Here is a 27872-nt window from a genome sequence, read left to right on the forward strand (position 1 = left end):
CATATTATTCAGAGCCTCGTGAAATACACTATACAGGCCCTACGGAGTATTCCCCACAATACTTTTACTGAGGCACCCAGAATAGTTTTTGCTCTATAAGCCAATATGTATTCCATATACAGTGATTCGCATTGTGGACATTTATTTGACCTTGGAATAGGTTTTAAAACCCACATTTAATCCAAATGTCACTTAATTATGAAAAAATATTAATCATTGTTCATGTTTAGACAATTATTTTTCATATATCATTAATAATCACAGGTTATTGACGCATTTCTACTATTATGTAACGTGGGGGACTTTTATTTAGACATTTTTCGAAATCCATGACGTGGAAGTACTTTTTTAGTGTTGCTGATGAGACGCTGGATCTAGCAACCTCTGTAAAAAAACGGTTTTATTTAATTTAGCTGACTTGGGTATTGTTAGCTTGAATACATATATCAACCTTTTTAGTTACGTTGCAAGCGCTTTAATATTACGTATATTCTAGGCTTGGTCGCACTATCTAACGTTAACATCGAACTCTGTAGCAAGCTTGTTTCGGGTGGCTTTTTGCTTTGCAAACTAGCTATGGATAACATTATTGATCCAGCATCAGAACAAGGTTAGTTTGCTGTTTTGTCATGCATTGCTTATCACATAGCAGTAGCTAAATGTAGAAAAATTATATGGCATGACTCATTTTGTTTTTACATGGATCATTCAAAGATGTCCTATAGTCTACCTACACATAGCTTGTAATATTACTAACTAGCTGAGATATGGGATTAGTCTGTTTCGCATTTATTATTTGTTTATCTGTTTAATTGTTAATTGCTCTCTTCAATTCAGTGACAGGTCTCCCTCTGTTCTCCTTGCGGCACCTGGTTCCAACTCTACGCCTGATGTGGCTTTCATGTGGCAAGTGACACAACGGCGTAATGTGATGCAATATGGGAAGCTGGAGGAATTTGTGACTTTTGTGACAGAGATGGTTCCAGAGCTGCTGAGCTCCAGGCAGAGGACCCAACTCATTCTGTTAGGATTTATGTTTATGCACTATAGCCCACTACCATATTGTTTGAAGATGAATATTGTTTTGTTACACACACACACACAAACAATGCAGATGTGTGTGTGTGTATGTGTGTAAAGATTGAGCAACATAGAGTGCCTTGATGCAAAAGCTGTGGTCAATCTGGAGAGGGGAGGGGTGCATATCTCCAGGCCAACCAGGGAGGGTAGGACACTGGACAATACCAAATAAGGAACTGTATGAGTGTAGAATCTGGGGTGAGACACAAGATGGATCTAATCTACCCAGCGACCAGATGCGGACAGATGAGAGCACCAAGAGACTGGGACAAGTCTGAGTGCCAGCGATAGGCTGAGCAAAGTTTAAACCACGCTCAGCCTCTACTGTGATAGGCCAACGGATGGCTGTCATAGTATAATAACTGTCGTATGCGCACATTCCAGAGTTCTCTGTTCTACTCTGCGCGGTGATACAGCGAACCCGTATATACGAAAATTGCATTTGCCATTTATTGTTTGCGTTAATTAAACATAATTAAAGAAAGTTAGCAGACCTTGCTTTTTATTTATCCTGATACCGGATTCGATTAACGCAGCACTCACAATTCTAGGACTGAGAGCAAGGGTGAGAGAGGTGGAAATGTTGAGGGTTGGGATGGGAAGAGTCTTATGATGGAACGAACAATGGGCAACTACTAGCTGCAATTACTGTACGTCTGTCCCTAGTCCTGCTTTTCACATATCCACCTCTGTTCCAGCTGGTTTTAGAGTTGTGTTGCAGTGCGGGCACAGCTGACCTGCTGACCATCCAGGCCCACCTGGACATAATCCACACATTGACAGAAAAGTCTTTAAACAAAGAGGTTAGTTAAATAGGCAACACATTATGAATGAGACACTGGAGAACATTATTTCTGAGGGATAAACTCCTGTACATTTGTCTGATGTTTTGTTTGCACCTAATGATAGTCATGGTGATGACTTGGACGCTGCAGATTCTAACTTTGTGTAGCTTTTTTCACCTTTATTTAACCAGGTAGGCTAGTTGAGAACAAGTTCTCATTTAGTCCAAACCCTGCTGGAAGACCCATCTGAGAGGGAGCATTTCTTCCATGAGGAACTTTCTCTCGAGACTTCTTTATGATCCTATTTTATGAATATTATGAATATATTTCTTAAATAGGTTACTAGTTGAACATCATCTACGTAGATTTAAAGATTATAAGTATCCTTCGTCTGCATTCAGAATACCCTAAAGATCTTGTTAAAGTGGCACTCCAGTCTCCTTTTCACATAATTTATCACCTAATTTACTTAACAAAAGGCACATCTCAACAGGTGGTCCAGGTAGGACATAGTACAAGTGTGTGGGGGGGGGGGGGGTCAGGGCCTTTTTATTAGATGTTTTTGCTCCTCCATTGTTCCCACAATCAAGGGAGGAGGTTAATGACATCACATCAGACCAACTCAACTGCTTGAATGGCCTCCATGAAATTTGTAGTTGTCTAAAAAACACTATTTTGCTCAAAAGGTTGTTTTTTTTTACCCTTAAATGTGTGTAAATTACTGTACTTATACTTGGGATATTGTTTCTCAACAGGAGAAGTTCCAAAAAAGCTGGAGTGCATTTTTAATGGAGACATTTGGCACTAGACCCATTTCGTGCTAAATTGTCTATTTCACAGGTGGTGTTCCCAGTCCACTATGGCCCTCGGTATGACACAGCACTGCAGACACTGGTGTGGGAGTTCCTCTCCAGACTGGAGGAGCTGCTGCCTGTACCAGACCTCACGCAGGTACTGAGGAAAAGATCTCAGTTCTAAAAGATTGACGGAACATGGCGTCATGTGGCTCTACAGATGAATTTAATGGTGTTTCTGGTCATTTAAAAACTTGTCTAAAACCTCAAGTGGCTGGTACAATGTATTTGCACTTTTTATTATGCTCTATTCCCCTTGCCCTGCTCCTCTTAGACAACAGCATGGCTCCGTGCTGCCCCCTCTGTCCTGGAGGGATGTGGACAGACTGTCTTTGACCCTGAACAACTGAAGACAGTGCTGCAGCACCATCAGCGTCATGGAAACCTGAACAAGTGTAAGTCTCCATCCAGATAATGGTTATGAAGTAAATAGTCCAACACCTCTTGTATTTTTTACTTGGCAATGTAGGTGAGTTTAACTGATCTCTCCTACCCAGGTCATGTCTCTAAATACACTGCAGATACCATCCTGTCCACACTGTCCCTCCCTCCAAAAATGAGAGTTGTTATTAACTACGAGCCAGACAACTCTGACAATGGGAGGCAATACTCAGATGAAGATGAATGCATAGATAATGGGGTATGTGAAAATGAAGACCACAATGAAATCCTGGATGAAAGCACTGTTTGGAGGATCTAGGACTGTCAACATCAGAGGAACAGGAACAGGAGGGTCTGTCACCTGCAGAGACTTCAGTGTTGGTTACTCCAGTACCCTGTGATGGTAAGGAAAATAAAAAGGTCAAACACTCATCCATTGTTTGACTAATATAGCATCTAATTTCGAAATTATATACTGAACAAAAATATTAACGCAACATGCAATAATTTCAACGATTTTACTGAGTTACAGTTCATATAAGGAAATCAGTCAATTTAAATAAATTAGGCCCTAATCTATGGACTTCACATGACTGGGCATGGGCGCAGCCATGCCTGGGAGGCGGTCCCATGGGAGCCAGGCCCAGCCAAACAGAATTAGTTTTTCCCCACAAACAGGATTCATTACAGACAAATACTCTTCAGTTTCATCAGCTGTCTGGGTGGCTGGTCTTAGACGACCAGGTGTGGAGGTGAAGAAGCCGGATGTGGAGGTTCTGGGCTGGCGTGGTTAGTTGGACATACTGCCAAATTCTCTAAAACGATGTTCGAGAGGCGGCTTATGGTAGAGTAATTAACATTCAATTCTCTGGCAATAGCTCTGGTGGACATTCCTGCAGTCAACATGCCAATTGCACGCTCCCTCAACATGAGACATCTTTGGCATTATGTTGCGTGACAAAACTGCACATTTTAGAGTGGCCTCTTATTTTCCCCGGCATAAGGTGCACCTGTGTAATGATTATGCTGTTTAATCAGCTTCTTGATATGCCACACCTTTCAGGTGGATGGATGATCTTGGCAAAGGAGAAAGGCTCACTAACAGGGATGTAAACAAATTTGTGCACGAAATTTGAGAGAAATAAGAATTTTGTGTATATGGAACATTTCTGGGATCTTTTATTTCAGCTCATGAAACATGGGACCAACACTTTACATGTTGTGTTTATATTTTTGTTCAGCATATATGGTGGTTATATAATCTGTTCTCCTGTATTTTCTCCTACAGAATTGAACTTGGATCGTTCTCTCAACGTAATGGTGAATGCTGACGAGCCATCCCAGGTTCTTACCTGCACTGGCCAACCTCTGCAAGGACATCAAGACGACCAAGTAGAAAAGGACAGCAAGCAGGTTGACAAGAAAGAAGAGGTGGTCAGAAAGGGAGACAAAAAGAGGGTGATCAAACAGGTTGACAAGAAAAGAAAGGTGGTCAGAAAGGGGGACAAAAAGAATGAGATCAAAAAGGTTGACAAGAAACAAGAGTGATCCCCTGCACCCCAAAACAGGACTCATACATGTGAGTGTGGGAAGGTTTTCAAAAAACCATCACTGCTGACGCTACATATGGGAGTTCACACGATGCCATATCATTGTGACCAGTGTCCCAAACGATATGCTACTCCTGGGGCTCTGAAAAAACACCAGTTACTTCACACAGAAGAAAGACTATTTGCATGTGAACGCTATGATCTCAAAGTGCACGTACGCATTCACTCTGGGGAGCGCCGTCACATGTGTACTATCTGTGGTAAGAGGTTTACCCAGCAGTGTGCACTAGTGAGACACATGCGAATGCATGCTGGGGAGAATAATTATTTATGTAGCAAATGTGGTAAGGCATTTCTTAGCTCCGGAGAAGTGCGGCTGCATACACGAACGCACACAGGAGAAAACCCCCACACCTGTAAACATTGTGGAAAGGGTTTCAAAGCATCTTGCCATCTTACGGTTCATCTGCGATCTCACACAGGTGAGTGTCCTTACATCTGCACCCTATCCAAATCTTTCACTACTTCAGACGCTCTTAGAAAGCACGTATATACTCACACTGGGGAGAAACCTCACCAGTGCTCAGAGTGTGGGAAAACATTTACTCAAAGGTGTAATATGGTAAATCATATGAGAAGAGTTTAAACTGGTTAAGATTCTCCAAAAGCACTCCAACAGAAAGAAACACAGAACGTTTATTTCAAACTCAAACCATTTTTACAAGACTATGTAATAGGTCATTCCAATCGAAATATTGATTGGAATTATTGAGACAAGAAATTCCATGTATAATCCTGTTTTAAATACATGGTTTTACAGGTCCTCTTTTGTATATCAGATTATCATATCAAAACATGTTTTCCATTAAACTTCAAATCAAGGTTTGTCACATCTACACATGATATTCGCACTGCAAATAATGATTAGAAGTGGGATGATGATGACATTTACATAATTTAAACTGTTTGACCAACCAGATTCCTTAACACTTGTAAGATATGCATATACAAAGTGTCCCGACTACCTCCAGAGGTCTTCAGGAAGATTTGATCACACTCAGTTCACTATGCGTCAATTGAATTGGCTACATGAGTTTATTTCCAAAATGCTATATCCACCAATTTTTCACATTGGTATTTTTTCACCTGAAATTATTGCTTGTGGGTACCTTCATGCTTGTGTCAAATATAACTGTTCTCATATTATTCGTAGATTTTAGATGTATATTAAAACTATATATTTTTTAATGCAAAACACTATACAGTTGAAGTAGGAAGCTTACATACACTTAGGTTGGAGTCATTAAAACTCGTTTTTCAACTACTCCACAAATTTCTTGTTAACAAACTATAGTTTTGGCAAGTCGGTTAGGACATCTACTTTGTGCATGACACAAGTAATTTTTCCAACAATTGTTTGCAGACAGATTATTTCACTTACAATTCACTGTATCACAATTCCAGTGGGTCAGAAGTTTACATACACTAAGTTGACTGTGCCTTTAAACAGCTTAGAAAATTCCAGAAATGTATGTTATGGCTTTAGAAGCTTCTGATAGGCTAATTGACATAATTTGAGTCAATTGGAGGTGTACCTGTGGATGTATTTCAAGGCCTACCTTCAAACTCAGTGCCTCTTTGCTTGACATCATGGTGAAAATCAAAAGAAAACAGCCAAGACTTCAGAAAATAATTGTAGACCTCCACAAGTCTGGTTCATCCTTGGAAGCAATTCCCAAACGCCAGAAGGTACCACGTTCATCTGTACAAACAATAGTACTCAAGTATAACCACCATGGAACCACGCAGCCGTCATACCGCTCAGGAAGGAGACGCGTTCTGTCTCCTAGAGATGAATGTACTTTGGTGCGAAAAGTGCAAATCAATCCCAGAACAACAGCAAAGGACCTTGTGAAGATGCTGGAGGAAACGGGTACAGAAGTATCTATATCCATAGTAAAACAAGTCCAATATCGACATAAGCTGAAAGGCCACTCAGCAAGGAAGAAGCCACTGCTCCAAAACCGCCATAAAAAAGCCAGACTACGGTTTGCAACTGCACATGGTGACAAAGATCGCACTTTTTGGAGAAATGTCTTCTGGTCTGATGAAACAAAAATAGAACTGTTTGGCCATAATGACCATCGTTATGTTTGGAGGAATAAGGGGGAGGCTTGCAAGCCAAAGAACACCATCCCAACCGTGAAGCACGGGGGTGGCAGCATCATGTTGTGGGGGTGCTTTGCTTCAGGAGGGACTGGTGCACTTCACAAAATAGATGGCATCAATGAGGAGGGAAAATTATGTGGATATATTGAAGGAACATCTCAAGACATTTGTCAGAAAGTTAAATCTTGGTTGCAAATGGGTCTTCCAAATGGACAATGACCCCAAGCATACTTCCAAAGTTGAGGCAAAATGGCTTAAGGACAACAAAGTCAAGGTATTGGAGTGGCCATCACAAAGCCCTGATCTCAATCCTATAGAAAATTTGTGGGCAGAACTGAAAAAGTGTGTGCCATCAAGGAGGCCTACAAACCTGACTCAGTTACACAAGCTCTGTCAGGAGGAATGGGCCAAAATTCACCCAACTTATTGTGGGAAGCTTGTGGAAGGCTACCCGAAAGGTTTGACCTAAGTTTTACAATTTAAAGGCAATGCTACCAAATACTAATTGAGTTTATGTAAACTTCTGACCCACTAGGAATGTGATGAAAGAAATAACAGCTTAAATAAATAATTCTCTCTACTATTATTCTGACATTTCACATTCTTAAAATAAAGTGGTGATCCTAACTGACAAAAAACAGGGAATTTTTACTAGGATTAAATGTCAGGAATTTTGAAAAACTGAGTTTAAATTAATTTGGCTAAGGTGTATCATTGTTTAGTTGAAATGGAATGTTTGAATACGGTATTTGACTGTGATATGTCGTGGTTGTCTCACCTAGCCATCTTAATCAGGGCACTTTAAAACCTCTACAGGGTTTGTGTCCCTAAACCAGGACAGTTGTTGCTCAATATGCGATAATGTTTTTTTATTTTATTTATTTATTTAACCTTTATTTAACCAGGTAGGCAAATTGAGAACACGTTCTCATTTACAATTGCGACCTGGCCAAGATAAAGCAAAGCAGTTCGACACATACAACAACACATAGTTACACATGGAGTAAAACAAACATATAGTCAATAATACAGTGAAAAAAAATAAGTCTATATACAATGTGAGCAAGTGAGGTGAGATAAGGGAGGTGAAGGCAAACAAATATATGTATAAATAAATAAAAATATAAAAAGGCCATGGAGGCGAAGTGAGTACAACACAGCAAGTAAAATAAAAACTAAAAAACACTGGAATGGTTGGTTTGCAGTGGAAGAAAGTGCAAAGTAGAGACAGAAATAATGGGGTGCAAAGGAGCAAAATAAATTAATTAATAAATACAGTAGGTAAAGAGGTAGTTGTTTGGGCTAAATTGTAGATGGGTTATGTACAGGTGCAGTAATCTATGAGCTGCTCTGACAGCTGGTGCTTAAAGCTAGTGAGGGAGATAGGTGTTTCCAGTTTCAGAGATTTTTGTAGTTCGTTCCAGTCATTGGCAGCAGAGAACTGGAAGGAGAGGCGTCCAAAGGAAGAATTGGTTTTGGGGGTGACTAGAGAGATATACCTGCTGGAGCGCGTGCTACAGGTAGGTGCTGCTATGGTGACCAGCGAGCTGAGATAAGGGGGGACTTTACCTAGCAGGGTCTTGTAGATGACCTGGAACCAGTGGGTTTGGCGACGAGTATGAAGCGAGGGCCAGCCAACGAGAGTGTACAGGTCGCAGTGGTGGGTAGTATATGGGGCTTTGGTGACAAAACGGATGGCACTGTGATAGACTGCATCCAATTTATTGAGTAGGGTTTTGGAGTAGGGTTTTGGAGGCTATTTTGTAAATCACCGAAGTCGAGGATTGGTAGGATGGTCAGTTTTACAAGGGTATGTTTGGCAGCATGAGTAAAGGATGCTTTGTTGCGGAATAGGAAGCCAATTCTAGATTTGACTTTGGATTGGAGATGTTTGATGTGGGTCTGGAAGGAGAGTTTACAGTCTAACCAGACACCTAGGTATTTGTAGTTGTCCACATATTCTAAGTCAGAGCCGTCCAAAGTAGTGATGTAACGAGAGAATGACGTTGTAAACAACAGCCAACTTTCCAAAACATAGACATGTCTTATATGGGCAGAAAGCTTACATTCATGTTAATCTAAATGCAGTGTCCAATTTACAGTAGCTATTACAACAACAACAAAAAAAACATGCAATTGTTTGAGGATAGTGCACAACAACAAAACACTTATCACGGCAACTGGTTTGATACATTCACCTCTGAAGGTAAATAATGTACTTACATTCAGTAATCTTGCTCTGATTTGTCATCCTGAGGGTCCCAGAGATATAATGTAGCATAATTTTGTTTAATAAAATCAATTTTATATTCAAATGTAGGAACTGGGTTTTACAGTTTGACCCCACTGCTGTCTCTGGCTCCACACCCACCCTTCCCGGCCATCTATATGTGTGAAGGTTAGTGTATTTTCTGTAGGGAAGCTAATACTCCATTTGTGACATTCCTGGGAGTGTGTAAACTTAAATGTTTTATTACCATAGCATTTTTGTATGTTCTCTATAAATTGACCAATTCGGCACATTTGAGAAAACTGGCAGACTTGATACAAAATATTGTGTAGCGATGTAATTCTTCAATGGATCAGTTTGAAACTTTGCACACACACTGCTGTCATCTTGTGGACAACATCTAAATTACACCTAGAATCCTATCAATGTATGGCCAATCTCTTGCATTTCAAAGATGATGAAAAAAAAACAAAAAACGCATGTTTATTTTTTGTATTTGTATTCATTTCACATTTCCACAAACTTCAAAGTGTTTCCTTTTCAAATGTTATCAATAATATGCATATCCTTGCTTCAGGTCCTGAGCTACAGGCAGTTAGACATGTCATTTTAGGCAGAAATTGAAGAAAAGGGTCCGGATCCTAGAGCGTTTGGTAACCTTATCCACGCTTTAAATCATATGTGAAATGCAAATTAACCCCGGCTGAAATGAATCCTCGACCTGCGCGAGTAGCGGGTCCAAGATCCAGGACCAGAGTGCCAGGTATTGTGACGCAGGAGCGCGAGTCCCGTGAAACTTTTTTGCCAGTTGTAAACAAACTAGCTAGCTCACTAACATGTAGAATCTGCATATTGTGTACTAATTGTAAATCGCTCGGGACAAGAGTATATGCTTAAATGACTAAAATGCCAAATGTAAATGTTTTACATACACATCTCATTACTGTATCGATGTCACAAATGTATAATTCGTACAGTTAAAAATGTAGCTAGACTTTGTTACATTCGACTACATAGCAGTAACCTAGGCCTACTACCTATTTCTCTGAGAGAAATGCGATATACCGTTTTGCAAAAAAAAAAAAAGATTTGTCTCTGAAATAAAACCAAGTGATAGATTTCAAACAAATGTATGTCATTCAACAGCCCCATGCCATGATTAGGTAGCCTAGTGAAAAAAAATGTCTCATAAGTTCTTTAAACAATAAAAGATCATTTACCAACATTTCTGAAAATGAGAATGTCAAATGTGGGCACAGTCAGAGTGTGGACAAAATCAAGACAGGACTTACAGTACGTTAGCGCAAGGTATAAATGGCGCTTAACTTTGGGAAAGGCGTGCCGCAGGCGGGACACCTCGACAACATCCGGTGAAATTGCAGAGCGCGAAATTCAAACTACAGTATTATAAATATTTAACTTTCATAAAATCACAAGTGTAATACATCAAAATAAAGCTTAACTTCTTGTTAATCCAGCCGCTGTGTCAGATTTCAAAAAGGCTTTACGGTGAAAGCACACCATGCGATTATCTGAGGACAGTGCCCCGCGTACAAACTCATGAAAAACATATTTCAACCAGGCAGGTGCGACACGAAAGTCAGAAATAGCGATATAATAAATGCCTTAACTTTGATTATCTTCTTCTGTTGGCACTCCAAAAGGTCCCAGTTACATCACAAATGGTCTGTTTGTTCGATAATGTCCTTCTTTATATCCATAAAAACTCAGTTTAGCTGGCGTGCTTCAGTCAATAATCTACCCAGTTTCCCTCCATCAAAATGCATACAAAATGAATCCCAAACGTTACTAATAAACTTTTCCAAACAAGTCAAACAACGTTTATAATCAAACCGTAGGTACCCTAATACGTAAATAAATTATCAAATTTAAGACTGAGAATCGTTATGTTCTATGTTTCAAAAAGCCAGCCTGAAACTCTTTCTAAAGACTGTTGACATGTAGTGGAAGCTCTAGGAACTGCCATCTGGGAGGACTTCGGCTTATAATAAAAGTGGTAGGCTGAATTTATTTTTGGGGGGATGGTTTGTCCTCGGGGTTTCGCCTGCCATATCAGTTCTGTTATACTCACAGACATAATGTTAACAGTTTTAGAAACTTTAGAGTGTTTTCTATCCAAATCTACAAATTATATGCATATCCTAGCTTCTGGGCATGAGTAACAGGCGTCAAAATACTGCCCCCTATCCCAAACAAGTTTTTAAGGATGGATCGAAAATGGCGGAGCTTCGTGCTTTTTCAATTTCAGTCAAGGGGATATTGTTTTTTTTTTTTTTTTAATCTAGTCCAGGGGATGGTCATGTAATTTGTAATTGACGAAATTCATATATTTCTCACTGTTTTAGAATTAGTTGCTTATTAGGCTATATACATTGATGTTCGCGATGGCGACCGTCATCTATGATTCTCCCCTGGGCGCGCAATATCAAGTGCGCCTATAGACTATTTGTGTGGTCTCAATCAAATTATTCTTAGCCTATAGGCTACGAAGTGCATGTTGAGAGAAGCACAGAGCAAAGTTATATTTCAAACAGTGGCGACGCGCCATTCAGGGCAGGTGAGCCCCACCTGTTTTTTTGTGTGTGCCTGTTTTGCATGTTATTTTGGCATTAATACGTGTCACATATGAGTTTGCAAACAATGTAAAAAAACAAATAATCCTTGTGTCGGTGGTAGAAAAAGTACTCAATTTTCATACTTGAGTAGAAGATACCTTAGTAGAAAATGACTCAAGTAAAAGTGAAAGTCACCCAGTAAAATACTACTTGAGTAAAAGTATTTGGTGTAAAATATACTTAAGTATCAAAAGTATATGGAAATGCTCAAATGTACTTAAGTATCAAAAGTAAATGTACAAATTTTTATAAATTCAAATTCTGCTCCACGGGACGGTTGAGCTAACTTGTGCTAATGTGATTAGCATGACGTTGTAAGTAAGAATATAATTTCCCAGGACATAGACATGTCTTATATGGTCAGAAAGCTTCCTCTGACACATTGGTGCGGCTGGCTTCCGGGTTAAGCGAGCAGTGTGTCAAGAAGCAGTGCAGCTTGGCTCTCGACCGTCGCCGAGTCCGATGGGGAGTTGCAACGATGAGACAAGATCGTAACTACCAATTGGATATTAAGAAAAATGGGGTAACACCATGGGCCAGAAATGTTTGAATACATTGGCCATGCTGTCAATCCAGCATGACTTATGCCGCGTTCAAAACAACTGGAAACTCTGAACTAGGAAATCTCGGACTTCAGTGAGTTCAAGACAATTGGGAACTCGGATAAATCTAGCTCAGACTGGGAAAATACGGAAAATTCCAAGTCGGGATTTCGGGCCTCTTTCTAGAGCCCACAAGAAAGACCGCCTCGCCACCTTCCTGTTCAAGTGAGCATAGCACAATAAGGTGAGTCCAAAAATGTATTGTATGCTGCTGCATAAATGATGTAATATGCCAGGGAGATATGTATACTGTTGCCAAGAAGGTAATACTAAGTGTATGTTGTGTAGTAAGCTGTTAGTAGCCCTTGTGCCTCACCCTAATAATTTGGTCCCTTTCCTCCCTCATAACTTAGCCTACTGTTCTGACTTGATGGTGCACGTGTAGCCTACAGTCTGTTTTAGAGAAATTTAATCATCGAATATTGTAAGAGCTTTCATTGTCTGCTTATATGCCCCCTTTATTTATCTTACGGTTCTGACTTGGTGTACAGGGAGAATACTGTAAGAACGGACCATGTTCTGAAATCTGTCTCTGTACATTTCAAAAGTCCTGAACAAACATTTACATTGACTATGTCCATCCTAGCTCGCTCATTAATGTCTTAATTGAAATTAAAATCGTTCCCTTATGCCATAATTTGTACATCTCAATTGTCAGTAGAAACCACATTTGTAAGCAAGTCAGTCATATCAGCTATGCTTTTTTAAAGGCAGTAAATGAGACTGCATGAACTGTTTCACTGCCAGACAAGGCTCCGCTGATAGCCAGGTGTAGCAGTGGTAAGAATTCATTAGGGTGCTTTTGGGACAGCTTTATGTAGGCCCTAACAGTTTGTGGGCACCGTTTGTCACCATTATAGTGCAATGAATGTATTGTTTAGTGTTGTGTTGTGTAGTGGTTTTGCTGGCATGCATATTACTTTTTTTTCCCCCCCACCAACATTTACATGCTGAAATCGCCACTGATTTCTAAGATAGCTGCTGGGATGGTGTAAGTAAAACTAGGCTGCATTATACACTGCAATGGATATTCCAAACCTGAAGCCTGGCCTGTTCTGCTCTCGCTGATCAAAAATGTTTTTATTTGCTGCCTAACCCAATGGTTGTGTTGTGTATAGGCCTACAGTGGCTGTTCAGGAGGAGAGTCAAAGGCTTCTTCCGAAATAATTTCTTAATAGGCCTACCCCAAAAAATATTCTGCGTGGACTAGCCTATAACCAATATTCTTTTCAGTTTGAGAAGAAGAGCGTGAATGTGAGAAGGTCCGGACATCAACTTTGATAGCTTGCTACTACAATAATTGATTTTATTAAAAGCAATATGTTTCTTTCCCATGATGTAGGCTATTTATCAGTTATTGACCTCACAATAAGCCAGATTCGAGTAACTTACATTGTGCTGAAACTTGAAGCTGCAGCCACGGTACAATCAGTCAGACAGCTCATGGTGCTGAAAGTAGGCAAATTCGAGTAGGCATAATTAATTTCAATGTCTTTACTAACAACGAAGGCTTTGTGTTGATACACATTTCTTCCTATTTAGGAATAAGAGGTAGGGCTATCTGTTTGACTAGCGAAATTAGGCTATAGGCTGCTATATCCATAGATTTGTCCGTCAATTCCTTCACCCACCATGCATTCTTTAAATAGCCTACCGTTTCAGTGAAGGACTGTTAAGTTAATACCAAGACACGAACTGAGGGAGTATGAAAGGGTATGCCATAGGCCTATCTTTTTATCTACAAGACTAGTGGTGCAGAGAGTTTGTCTTGAGCCTTGTAGAAATAAGCTTCAAGTTCCTTGTCGTCCACATCACTAAGGAGCTAACACAGTCCACACACATATGCACAGTCGTGAAGAGGGCATGGCAGCGCCTCTTCTCCTTCAGGAAGCGGGAAAGATTTGGCATAGGCCCTTGGATCCTCAAAAAGTTCTACAGCTGCACCATCGAAGCGTCTTGACTGGCTGCATCACCTCTTGGTACGGCAAATGCACCACCCTTGACTGCAAAGCACTATAGAGGGTGGTCCGGACAACCCAGTACATCACTGGGGCCGAGCTCCCTGCCATCCAGGACCTCTATATCAGGCGAGGCCAGAGGAAGGCTGGAAAATTGCCAAAGACTCCAGGCCACCCAAGCCATAGACTGTTCACTCTGCTCCCGTCCGACAAATGGTACCGGATCATTGGCTTTCGGACCAACAGGCTCCGAAACAGCTTCTACCCCCAATCCATAAGACTGCTAATTAGCCAGACTGCTAAATAGTCCATTAAGGGTACCCAAACTATCTGCTTCAACAAAGTACTGATTTAAGGGTCTGAATACTTATGTAAATGTGATATTTCCTTTTTTTATTTTTTATAAATTAGCAAAAATTTCTACCAACCTCTTTTTGCATTGTCATTATGGGATGATGTGTGTAGATTGATGAGGGGGAAAAAACAATTCAATCAATTTTAGAATAAAGCTGTAACTTAACAAAATGTTGAAAAAGTCAAAGAGTCTGAATACTTTCCGAAGGCACTGTATATACAAACCATATACACACTCACTCACACCACTACATTGACACTCCCACACACATTCACATACACTACATATGCGCACACACACACACAGACCGACACAACACAAACGCACATACACATTCACACACACTTTTACATTCATCATTTGCTGCTGCTCTGTTATATATTTTACTCGTGTTATTATCTATCCTGATGCCTAGTCACTTTACCCTGCCTTCATGTACATATCTACCTCAAATACCTTATTATTATCTATCCTGATGCCTAGTCCCTTTTCCCTGCCTTCATGTACATATCTACCTCAAATACCTCGTACTTCTACACACCTATCTGGTACTGGTACTCGACTCTTGTGTATTTGTTTTCCTCTTTTATTTTTAAACTCTGCGTTGTTGGGAAGCAAGCATTTCATGGTAAAGTCTACACCAATTGTATTCAGCACATAATTACAATGTGATGTCCATGGTTCAAATCCTTGTCTTCTTATCTTGTATTGGGTTATTGAGATACACGATGACTCAACAAATCTGCCAATCCTCAAGTGGCATAGTACAGTAGGATTGTTCAAGATACAAAATCATGTGTGGACAGACGAGATTGTAGCTTAATCTGATCCTGTCAGTTCCTAATTTCTTTACATTAGATAATATCATTCATTGAATGAGTCAGCTATGCCTTAATATTATTGCTGCAGGTCAACAAAATGACTTCTTGCAGTCCAAAAGTTCAAATATTGTCTTTTCATATTTTTTGTTGAAATCTGCTACAACAGAAACAAACACAAGAAAGGACAAACTTTCAACACTGGACTAAATGTATTAATTAAGCATTTCATATTATAACATCAGCTTATTACAATGATGCCATAGACGTGGCAAAGTAATTTCTCTCAGATGTTTATGGGGAAAAGGAAGTAGATCATGTCATTCTCATTCACGACAGCTCCGTCCAACATAGAGAGCAATAGTAATGGTGTCTTTTTGTAGGCACTAACTCCGCCATGGTTCATTGGACAAAGCCTATGGGGAAATTAGTGGAGTTTTTGGAGGGTTTTTGGATAAACGCCAAAAATGAGTTCTGTGGTAAACACAGGCTTAGGAGATCTTATACGTTTTGTTCTATGAGATCATCTTCATCAGCTAACGTCAATTTTTGTGAATTTTGAAGTATTTATGTAATAAAAAAAGCACAAAGCACATAAAGGCTTCATAACTCATAAAGGTCATGTTAAATGACTGATATTATCTCATAGAACAAAACGTTCCAGATCTCCTAAGCCTGTGTTAACCTCTGACCTTATTTCTGACATTTATCCCAAAACTCTATCCATTTTCCCCATGGGAATGGCTGAACGTATGAGAGGTACAGTTGAAGTCGTAAGTTTACACACACCGTAGCCAAATACATTTAAACTCGGTTTTTCACAATTCCTGACATTTAATCCATGTAAAAATTCCCTGTTTTAGGTCATTTAGGATCACCACGTTATTTTAGGAATGTGAAATGTCAGAGTAATAGTAGAGAGAATGATTTATTTCAGCTTTTATTTCTTTCATCACATTCCCAGTGGGTCAGAAGTTTACATACACTCAATTAGTATTTGGTAGCATTGCCTTTAAATTGTTTAACTTGGGTCAAATGTTTCGGGTAGCCTTCTACAAGCTTCCCACAATAAGTTGGGTGAATTTTGGCCCATTCCTCCTGACAGAGCTGGTGTAAGTAACCGAGTCGGGTTTGTAGGCCTCCTTGCTCGCACACACTTTTTTAGTTCTGCCCACAAATTGTTAATAGGATTGAGGTCAGGGCTTTGTGATGGCCACTCCAATACCTTGACTTTGTTGTCCTTAAGCCATTTTGCCACAACTTTGAAAGTATGCTTGGGGTCATTGTTCATTTAGAAGACCCATTTGTGACCAAGCTTTAACTTCCTGACTGATGTCTTGAGATGTTGCTTCAATATATCCACATAATTTTCCTACCTCATGATGCCATCTATTTTGTGAAGTGCACCAGTCCCTCCTGCAGCAAAGCACCCCCACAACATGATGCTGCCACCCCCGTGATTCACGGTTGGGATGGTGTTCTTCGGCTTGCAAGCCTCCCCCTTTTCATCCTAACATAATGATTGTCATTATAGCTAAACAGATCTATTTTTGTTTCATCAGACCAGAGGACATTTCTCCAAAAAGTACGATCTTTGTCCCCAAGTACAGTTGCAAACCGTAGTCTGGGTTTTTTATGGCGGTTTTTGAGCAGTGGCGTCTTCCTGGCTGAGTGGCCTTTCAGGTTATGTCGATATAGGACTTGTTGTACGGTGGATATAGATACTTTTGTACCTGTTTCCTCCAGCATCTTCACAAGGTCCTTTGCTGTTGTTCTGGGATTGATTTGCACTTTTCACACCAAAGTACATTCATCTCTAGGAGACAGAACGCATCTCCTTCCTGAGCGGTATGACAGCTGCGTGGTCCCATGGTGTTTATACTTGCGTACTATTGTTTGTACAGATGAACATGGTACCTTCAGGTGTTTGGAAATTGCTCTCAAGGATGAACCAGACTTGTGGTGGTCTACAATAATTTTCTGAGGTCTTGGCTGATTTCTTTTGATTTTCCCATGATGTCAAGCAAAGAGGCACTGAGTTTGAAGGTAGGCCTTGAAATACATCCACAGGTACACCTCCAATTGACTAAAATGATATCAATTAGCCTATCAGAAGCTTCTAAAGCCATAACATACATTTCTGGAATTTTCCAAGCTGTTTAAAGGCACAGTCAACTTAGTGTATGTAAACTTCTGATCCACTGGAATTGTGATACCGTGAATTGTAAGTGAAATAATCTGTCTGCAAACAATTGTTGGAAAAATTACATGCATAAAGTAGATGTCCTAACCGACTTGCCAAAACTATAGTTTGTTAACAAGAAATTTGTGGAGTGGTTGAAAAACGAGTTTTAATGACTCCAACCTAAGTGTATGTAAACTTCCGACTTCAACTGTAACTAATTTCCGTCTTCTAGGACTACAAGCTGGCGAGCTCTATTATCATCCATATTAATTAATGTTGATGGATAAGAGGCAGCTCCCCAGAAAACTGCAGATGACTTTGACATCCGTCTGACAAGGTAAGCAGGCTGGACAAGCCTTTTCCACAATGATGAGCTCTCTAATTTTCTTGGTAAGATGGCAGGAGAACAGTAACAGCAATTTTGTTGACGTTTGAAACAAAAATATATACCATTAATAATATTTCATTATAATACATTTAAAATACGGAAGTGTAGCTGCCTCAGTTAGGGTTTTGACTAGGTGGTATACAGGAACAGTTTTGTAGCAGGTTGGGAGAACTTACGCAGCAGGTTAGGAGAATTTTGCTATTTTAGTGGGCAATATTATAAACCCTCAATTAAACTAAATTATATATTGCAATGACTAAATACAAAGAGAATAATATGTGTGGTATGCATCTTTCTTTTTTAAATGAGGACCTTTATTCTGAAGGATTGTTTTTAAACATCACCCGGAAGTACAGTACTTCGTCGATGTCAATGATTTGTTTGTTGTTAGTAAAAGCACCGATAGATGAGTAGAACATCTTTGGTAAAAGTAATTGGATGTGCAAATGTTGGCTATCTATAGAAAACGGGTTTAGTTTGCTAGCTAACTAGTATAGTATTAGCTAGCTTGCATGCAGATATCAACCTTTTTAGCCATGTTGTAAGCGCTTAGTGTATATTCTAGGCTTGGTCACTCTATCTAACGTTAGCGTCAAACTCTTTAGCTAGCTAACAGTAGCTTGTTCCAGTGGCTATTTTTCTTTGCAAACTAACTATGGATAACATTATTGATCCAGCATCAGAACAAGGTTAGTTTGTGTTAAATGTAGCCAAGTAGCTAAACGTAGAAAAATTATGTCATGACTCATTAGTTTTGTTTTGTTTTTACATGGACCATTCATATATGTCCTATAGCCTACACATCGCTTGTAATATTAACTAGCTGAGTTTTGGAATTTATTTGTTTATCTGTTAATTGCTCTTCTCTTCGGTGACAGATCTCCCTCTGTTCTCCTTGCGTCTCCTGGTTCCACCTCTACGCCTGATGTCTGCTTTCATGTGGCAAGTGGCTCAACAACGTAATGTGATGCAATATGGGAAGCTGGAGGAGTTTGTGACTTTTGTGACAGAGATGGTTCCAGAGTTGCTGAGCTCCAGGCAGAGGACACAACTCATTCTTGGACTAAGAGCAAGGGTGAGAGAGGTGGAAATGTTGAGGGTTGGGATGGGAAGAGTCTTATGATGGAACAAACTATGGGCAGCTACTAGCTGCAATTACTGTACGTCTGCCCTGGCCCTGGTCTGATTAATCAGGCTGTAATGCACAATTCATTGGTACATACAACCTGCAACGAATGCCTGCAAAATCGTGTAAATGTTCATTACAAGCCAGAATGTTGAATAAAATTACATTTAAACTTACTCTGTCTGGGGGATTGTCCTTCAGCTGTTGCGCCAAACATTTCCACAGGAAAGTATTGTTTACCCAACCTTTTAGAGATATGGTTCAGCACCTAGGTAAAATTAGTTTTATATTGGATATTTGTCATTCTCTCTTCAACAGCTATAGAACCAACCGTTCCGTGACAATGGAAAAGTGTATATTCTGAATCAGGGGAGGATGGAGAACAATCCACACCTTTTTTTGTGAATATTTTTCAATATTTCTTTCCCCTACAATTCCACAAACAAAAAAATCTTCATCCTCCCGATTCAGAATATACCATTTTCATTGTCATGGCAAGATTGGAGAGAGAAAAAATACAATATACAATTAACTTTACCTTAGTAGGCCCTAGACAATACTTTCCTGTGGATATTTATCTAAAATTTCAAGCATCTGAAGGACAAACCACACAGACAACCGGTAGAGTAAGTTTACATTTAACTTTATTCAACATTCTGGCTTGTAAGGAACACTTACACAATTTTGCAGGCATTCATTTTAGGCTGTATGTGCCAATAAATTGTGTATTAGAGCCTGATTAATCAGACTACCCTGGCCCTAGTCCTGCTTTTCACATATCCACCTCTGTTCCAGCTGGTTTTAGAGTTGTGTTGCAGTGCGGGCACAGCTGACCTGCTGACCATCCAGGCCCACCTGGACATAATCCACACATTGACAGAAAAGTCTTTACACAAAGAGGTTAGTTAAATAGGCAACACATTATGAATGAGACACTGGAGAACATTATTTCTGAGGGATAAACTCCTGTACATTTGTCTGATGTTTTGTTTGCACCTAATGACAGAGTCATGGTGATGACTTGGAGGCTGCAGATTGTAACTTTGTGGAGCTGGTCCAAACCCTGCTGGAAGACCCTTCTGAGAGGGAGCATTTCTTCCAGGTGAGGAACTTTCTCTCTAGACTTCTTTATGATCCTTTTGCTTGAATATATTTCTGAAGTAGGCTACCAGTTCAACATCTACTTAGATCAACTGCTCCTCCATTGTTCCCACAATTAAGGGAGGAGGCTGATGACATAACATCAGACCAACTCCTTGAATGGCCTACGCTTGAAGTTTGCACTATTGTGCTTAGTTCCAAAATGGCTGGAGTGCATCTTTAATGGAGACATTTCATGCTAAATTGTCTATTTTACAGGAGGTGTTCCCAGTCCACTATGGCCCTCGGTATGACACAGCGCTGCAGACACTGGTGTGGGAGTTCCTCTCCAGACTGGAGGAGCTGCTGCCTGTACCAGGCCTCACGCAGGTATGGAGGAAAAGATCTCAGTTCTAAAAGATTGACGGAACATGGCGTCATGTGGCTCTACAGATGAATTTAATGGTGTTTCTGGTCATTTCAAAATGTGTCTAAAACCTCAAGTGGCTGGTACAATGTATTTTAACTCTTTATTATGCTGTATTCCCCTTGCCCTGCTCCTCTTAGACAACAACATGGCTCCGTGCTGCCCCCTCTGTCCTGGAGGGATGTGGACAGACTGTCTTTGACCCTGAACAACTGAAGACAGTGCTGCAGCACCATCAGCGTCATGGAAACCTGAACAAGTGTAAGTCTCCATCCAGATAAGGGTTATGAAGTAAATAGTCCAATTGGACACCTCTTGTATTTTTTACTTGGCAATGTAGGTGAGTTTAACTGATCTCTCCTACCCAGGTCATGTCTCTAAATACACTGCAGATACCATCCTGTCCACACTGTCCCTCCCTCCAAAAATGAGAGTTGTTATTAACTATGAGCCAGACAACTCTGACAATGGGAGGCAATACTCAGATGAAGATGAATGCATAGATAATGGGGTATGTGAAAATGAAGACCACAATGAAATCCTGGATGAAAGCACTCATAGATGTTTGGAGGATCTAGGACTGTCAACATCAGAGCAACAGCAACAGGAGGGTCTGCCACCTGCAGAGACCTCAGTGTTGGTTACTCCAGTACCCTGTGATGGTAAGGAAAATAAAAAGGTCAAACACTCATCCATTGTTTGACTAATAAAGTATATGAATTACAATGTAACTGCCAAAATAATATAAACACTTCAGTAAATGAGGGATACGAAGTATATTGAAAGCAGGTGCTTCCACACAGGTGTGGTTCTTGATTTAATTAAACAATTAAAGTCACATCATGCTTAGGGTCATGTATAAAAATGCTGGGCAGGCCATTATTTTGCCTTCTATGGCTATGCCCCCATCCACAATGCACGAATGGTAACTAAATGGTTTGAGCATGAAAACGATGTTAACTATGTGCCATGGCCGTCGGTAACAGATCTCAACCCAATTGAACACTTATGGAAGATTATGGAGAGGTGCCTGAGACAGCATTTTACACCACCATCAACAAAGCACAAAATTATGGAATTTATTGTGGAAGAAGGGTATAGAGTTCCAATAGAGTTCCAGACACTTGTAGAATCTATGCCAAGGTGCTCAACTCGTGGTGGCTCAAAACCCTTTTAAAACATTTTATATTGGTGTTTCCTTTAGTTTGTCAGTTACCTGTGTAAAGTAAATTTATATATATATATGTGGTTGTAATCTTATCATGTATTTTCTCCTTACAGAATTTAACTTGGATCATTCTCTCAACGTAATGGTGATTGCTGACGAGCCATCCCAGGTTCTTACCTGCACTCTACCTCCATTCTCTCACAGTGAAATGGCCAACCTCTGCAAGGACATCAAGACCGACCAAGTAGAAAAGGACAGCAAGCAGGTTGACAAGAAAAAAAAGGTGGTCAGAAAGGGAGACAAAAAGAGGGTGATCAAACAGGTTGACAAGAAAAAAAAGGTGGTCAGAAAGGGAGACAAAAAGAGGGTGATCAAACAGGTTGACAAGAAAAAAAAGTTGGTCAGAAAGGGGGACAAAAAGAGGGTGATCAAACAGGTTGACAAGAAAACAAAGGTGGTCATAAAGGTTGACAAGAAACAAGAGGGATCCCCTGCACCCCAAAACAGGACTCATACATGTGAGTGTGGGAAGGTTTTCAAAAAACCATCACTGCTGACGCTGCATATGGGAGTTCACACGATGCCATATCATTGTGACCAGTGTCCCAAACGATATGCTACTCCTGGGGCTCTGAAAAAACACCAGTTACTTCACACAGAAGAAAGACCATTTGCATGTGAACGCTGTGACCGGAGGTACAGGAGTGCATATGATCTCAAAGTGCACGTACGCATTCACTCTGGGGAGCGCCGTCACATGTGTACTATCTGTGGTAAGAGGTTTACCCAGCAGTGTGCACTAGTGAGACACATGCGAATGCATGCTGGGGAGAAGAATTATTTATGTAGCATATGTGGTAAGGCATTCCTTACCTTAGGAGAACTGCGGCTGCATACACGAACGCACACAGGAGAAAACCCCCACACCTGTAAACATTGTGGAAAGGGTTTCAAAGCATCTTGCCATCTTATGGTTCATCTGCGATCTCACACAGGCGAGCGTCCTTACACCTGCACCCAATGTCCCAAATCTTTCACTACTTCAGACGCTCTTAGAAAGCACGTATATACTCACACTGGGGAGAAACCTCACCAGTGCTCAGAGTGTGGGAAAACATTTTCTCAAAGGGGTAATATGGTAAATCATATGAGAAGAGTTCATAAACCGGTTAAGATTCTCCAAAAGCACTCCAACAGAAAGACAGACAAAGTCTCGTAAAAAAAAAAAATAACAATTGAGATCGAAAGAAACCATGTAGGAGTTAATTCCAATGTAAATACTAGTAGTATACACATGATTTTACAGGTCCTCTTTTGTATATCAGATTATCATACCAAAACATGTTTTTCAATAAACTTCTTCAGATTTGTCATGTCTACACATGATATTCAAGACTACAAATAACGATGATTTTAGAAGTGGGATTATGATTGACCCAATTTAAACGGTTTAAACCTCCAGATTCCTTTACACTTGTAAAATATGGAGAAACAATGCATCCCCAACTACCTCCAGAGGTGTTCAGGGAGATCTGATCGCATTCGGTTTATGATGTCTTTTTAATTGTCTACACTTCTAAAAATGTGGGCACAATCAGAATGTTGAAGATCAGAACTTATGTTAGAGCAAGGTATAAACGGGCTTGATTCAATCTTTATTGCAGAAGATTCGCATTATAGCTTGATTAAAATTGAAAGGCAATGTTCCTGTGTTTGCGGAGACTGCGTTCACAGTAAACGCTGCATATGTCGATTCAATCGGAAATAACCTTTAAATTTGAGCACAGATCTTCTGTGATACGGATTGAATCCAGCCAGTCTATACATTTCTCTCCCAGATCTGCAAAACCAGTGGTGCAGAGTTTGAGGTCCAGGGTTCAAATCCATCTTGTTTGTTGGGTTATTGAGATACACAATATGACTCAACAAATCTGCCAATCCAAGTGGTGTATTAGGATTATTCCAAGATACAAAATCATGTTTGGACAGACAAAATTGTAGCTTCTAATCCTCTCAGTTCCTTATTTCTTTACATTAGGTAATATCATTCATTGAATGAGTCAGCTGTGCCATAATATTAGTGCTGCAGGACAACAAAACAATTTCTTGCAGTCAAAGTTCAAATATTGTCTCTTCATTTGAGTTGGAATCCACTACAACAGAAAACAACGACAAACTTTCAACACTGGTCTAAATGTATTAAGCATTTCATATTACAATGATATCATAGACGTGGCAAAGTCATTTCTCTCAGATGTTTGTGGGGAAAAGTAGAACATGACATTCTCATACATGACAGCTCCGTCCGACATGTTGGCAAAGTTTCCTCCCAATCATTTACACTTTGGGCTGGTTTCCCGTCAGCCTAGTCCTAGACTAAAAACTGTGTTCACGGGAGATTCTCCATTGAACGTTCTTCTCAATCCAAAACTAGGTTTAAGGCTGGATTTAATCCGCATCGCTGAAGAGCTGCGTCAGAGTTTCTAAACCCAGAGACTTCCGGGAATGCTTGTGAAACAGACCAAGCAAACCAGGCTGGGGTTTGAGAAGTCAATGAGAGAAATAAAATAAAAATATAAATTAGTTCTCAATTTAAAGGCACAACCTAGCTTCGAGACAATATCTTAAGTAGTTGAACATGTTATTACTCCAACCTCGTGAAAGTGACAAACTAACACGTTTACATTTTTGTGCCTTTGATTTGAGGCCTGCACATGCGCAGTACGGTGCGAGACGACCGTTAGACCCGATGACGTGTTTCTGCAGAGCATAGCTAGCCAATGTCGCCATGACATCGCCTACAAGTATGATCAGGGATTTCTTTTGGAGAAGCAGTTTGCATCTACGTTACTGTCTTTGGCTGCACAATAGAAATGTAAAGGCAATGTTCCCGCATTCGTGGAGACCGCATTCATGGTAAACGTGGCATATGTCGGCTCAATCAGAAATTATATAAACATTTCAATCGCGCTAGAGCGCTACAGATTGAATCCAGCTCTTAATCTGTGTCTGAAAAACCGTTGATTTCAGACATGTTTACAAAGATGGGCCCTTAAAAGACTTCTAAGAACACCATACTCAGTTGGTGCAACATTTAAGAACTGTCCTAATAGATGCGTAGATTAGATTTATTTTTACCCCAAGAGATTTCAGTGCAGTCATTCTAGCGAGCAATGATACCCACCATCGCAGATTGTTCAGAAATAGTTTGTTAGAAACAGGTAAGATTGGCATTCCTGAAACATTTTGTTGAAATTTAATTTTATCTCTGAAAAATTAAGCTAATTGATTGCACCCAAATTGGTCATTTAAATGTTTAGGATTCCGATAAAATTCAATAAACAAAGTACCCAACATCCAATTTGTACCAAAAATATTAATTGGTAGGTAGAAGTTTGGTCCAGACGTTGGATACTTTGTTTATTGAATATTATCTGAATCTTATTAAAAATCTTAATTTCTCAGATTAAATTCTATTTCAACAAAATAATGTTTCAGGAATGCTAATCGTATCGGTTACTCACTACTGAAACGATTTCAGAAAAATCTGAGATTGGTGTTGAAATCCTCTTGTGCTTTTTGAGGTGGAACGACCCTGCATCTTTGGGCATTTAGTGGTATGTTGTGTTTAATAACCACCAAAAGATGGGGCACTTTTTAGGGTTTAAAAACCCTATTTGTTTACGGTTTACATTTCAGTGTCCTCTGACCTATTATGACATTTGAGTGAATGCACTGGTCTGGGACCAAGACATGCCACCGTAGAAGACAGAGCCATGCAGTCAGTAACATACACTGTGATAAACATTATACTTCCATACATATAACTCCACTATCATCGTAAGCCTCTGGTCATTTCAACAATACAAAAACGTCAATGAAACCAAGCCATCAGTGCATGCACCAAGCTGTCCACAGAGTAGCGGGATAAAACAAAAGTTAATTCATATTACGTACAACTATTGTCTTTGTCAGCATTATGCATTATTTTAAATATTGTAAAAATATTCCAATACTATGTAGTGATTATTTACAATTCAGTAAGGCATGCTAGTCTCCGCTGTGTACGTTGTTAAGAGCCATTGTTCTTGTGTTAGTGGGTTACAGTTCGGTTACATTTCGACGACACAGCTCAACCCTTCTTCATGATCCAAACTAGGACATCAATAATACTGAATGGAACGAGCTTTAGGTCAGTCTGTTGACCTTGAAGTGCGTCCACCGGCTTTGCTGTTGGTGGGGTTCCCTGGTATCAACTAGTCCACAACAACCTCTTATCTCACACAGTCCTCTCTCCACGAGGCTGAAGAGCCACAGAGTGGAGTTCGATCTATTGACAGATACAGTCCAATAACAATGCTCACCATTACAAATGCATCACTTTTAAAGTGGAGGCAGATACAGTGGCCCCTGTAAAGGTATTTACAGAGCACGTTCTGTTTTAACAAATTAAGTACATTCAGGTTGACCGCTACCAATCACATTGTCTAACTTACTTTGGTTCATGTGAGACATCTTTTAACTTCATAAAAATGATTAGCCATGTAAGACAAACAAACCTACAATTCTTCAAGAGGTTACAAATGAGAAAAGAAAACCACTCAACACAAACAAGACATCTATAAAAACTAAGTGGTAAGTACAAATTGTACAGGCCCTTCCAAAGTAAAAGTGCAACGGTAAACTTACAGCATACTAAAAGATTCCAACAATGAAAGTGAGTAACCACATAAATTGCATAATGTAACATTTTTGCATGTATAATCAATATGAAATGACCAACATTAAGATCCTAGCTAAATGTTTTGTGAGATGTATTCTGCCACCCAGTGGCAGACCAGATTCTACAGCTATTGACATCGGTCACACAAAAAAAAAAAACTCACAAAACTGATCAACAATTAGTCACTAGACTGCTGTGTTGACAATAAATGGTGCATCGGATCTCTGGAGCATAGCTGCCATGTCTATAAGTATCTGTTATAACAGCCTTTACTGTTCTTAAAGTCTTTAAAACAGAAAAATACATCTAATAAGGCAGTCAGATATGGCTCTGCTACACACCACAGGTCTCACACAAGGTGGCCTATCTGTGTAAAATATGGTTTTCTGACCCATTCTGTTTCTGTAACAAATGGCCATTAGACGTTTGAGACCTCGGTCTTTGTAAATCATGGTTGTCTGAAGATATTTTCATTTCCTCTATATCGCCTGATCTCAAAGGGACTTTCTTCAGTCTCAACCCCTACAAACATCTGGATTTCCTCATGGTTGTCCAGGTGCAGCAGTTGACTCTTTAGTTAAGTCATCACATGACTGTGATTGTGCACTTTACTAGTACATTAGCTTGCTATATGATGGTAACAGAGTGCTAGGTGGTGTTAATACCATATTTCTCACATCTACTCAGTCATGGTACTCAATCTTCGAGAGGAGATGGAGAAGTGCACAGAGGTGAGGCTAAAACGTTCTGTTTGAAATTGGGCCTTATGTACCTCAAAAGATGCTATGCTTTTCAAACAGTCATGCAAGGACATGGTCGAGCTCTCCAGCTATCTACCAGTGGCAGAACAGCCAAAATGAGGCAAACATTCTAAATCCTATAGTCTTGACAAAACTGTTGAGGGTCTCTGTGTGTTCTCATGGAAGATAGAGAAAACTCAGCAGAGAGAAGGAAGGATGGCATTGTGGGAGGACAGGGTGGAGATCAGGAGGCTAGTGGGATGAGCTGATGGCGCAAGTGCTCATTGTAATGGTTGTTTCCATGTGTTTGGTACCATTCCATTCCAGCCATTACATTGAGCCCATCCTCCTATAGCTCCTCCCACCAGCCTCCTCTGGTGGAGCTCCAATGGAGATGATAAGAGATGGATCCTCCAGGGGAGAAGCTGACTCAACTCCAGCAGAGGGTCACTGATGGTAGCCAGCAGAAGGTAACGGTCAGGGGTCAGACATAGATGCCCTCAGGGTTGAGGCCTGAAGACACTGGACTCTGCAGAGCCCGGAGGTCACTGGGGAGGAGGCGGGAGGAGCCCAGCCGTTTCAACGAGCCTGACTGGAGGTCTGGAGAGAGGGGGGAG

The 27872-nt window shown here is 40.2% G+C and overlaps 2 protein-coding genes across 9 annotated transcripts in view; one reads left to right on the plus strand and one right to left on the minus strand.

The window, feature by feature from the left end:
• The first annotated feature begins 316 nt into the window (after positions 1–316).
• LOC139565719 (uncharacterized) lies at positions 317–23162 on the plus strand. The gene is made up of 16 exons (XM_071386221.1): positions 317–610; positions 838–1130; positions 1669–1883; positions 2706–2816; positions 2994–3114; positions 3217–3415; positions 3837–3889; positions 4389–4627; positions 4763–4910; positions 18870–19066; positions 19913–20017; positions 20124–20219; positions 20477–20587; positions 20765–20885; positions 20993–21286; positions 21906–23162. Exons 2-16 carry the CDS (start codon positions 902–904, stop codon positions 23009–23011), a joined length of 3345 nt encoding a protein of 1114 aa, XP_071242322.1. The 5' UTR covers positions 317–610; positions 838–901; the 3' UTR covers positions 23012–23162.
• Positions 21410–27872, minus strand: part of LOC139566000 (ras association domain-containing protein 8-like) — a 33066-nt gene continuing 26603 nt past the window's right edge. For 7 of the 8 annotated variants that reach the window (XM_071386799.1, XM_071386797.1, XM_071386800.1 and 4 more), the window contains one exon: positions 23970–27855. In XM_071386799.1, the coding sequence (XP_071242900.1) occupies positions 27740–27855 (116 nt within the window). In that variant the 3' untranslated portion in view covers positions 23970–27739. Of the gene's footprint in view, positions 27856–27872 lie in introns of all 8 variants that reach the window. The other variant, XM_071386801.1, reaches the window with a different exon arrangement.

The sequence above is a fragment of the Salvelinus alpinus genome, chromosome 37, assembly GCF_045679555.1.
Source record: "Salvelinus alpinus chromosome 37, SLU_Salpinus.1, whole genome shotgun sequence".
NCBI classification, from domain to species: domain Eukaryota; kingdom Metazoa; phylum Chordata; class Actinopteri; order Salmoniformes; family Salmonidae; genus Salvelinus; species Salvelinus alpinus.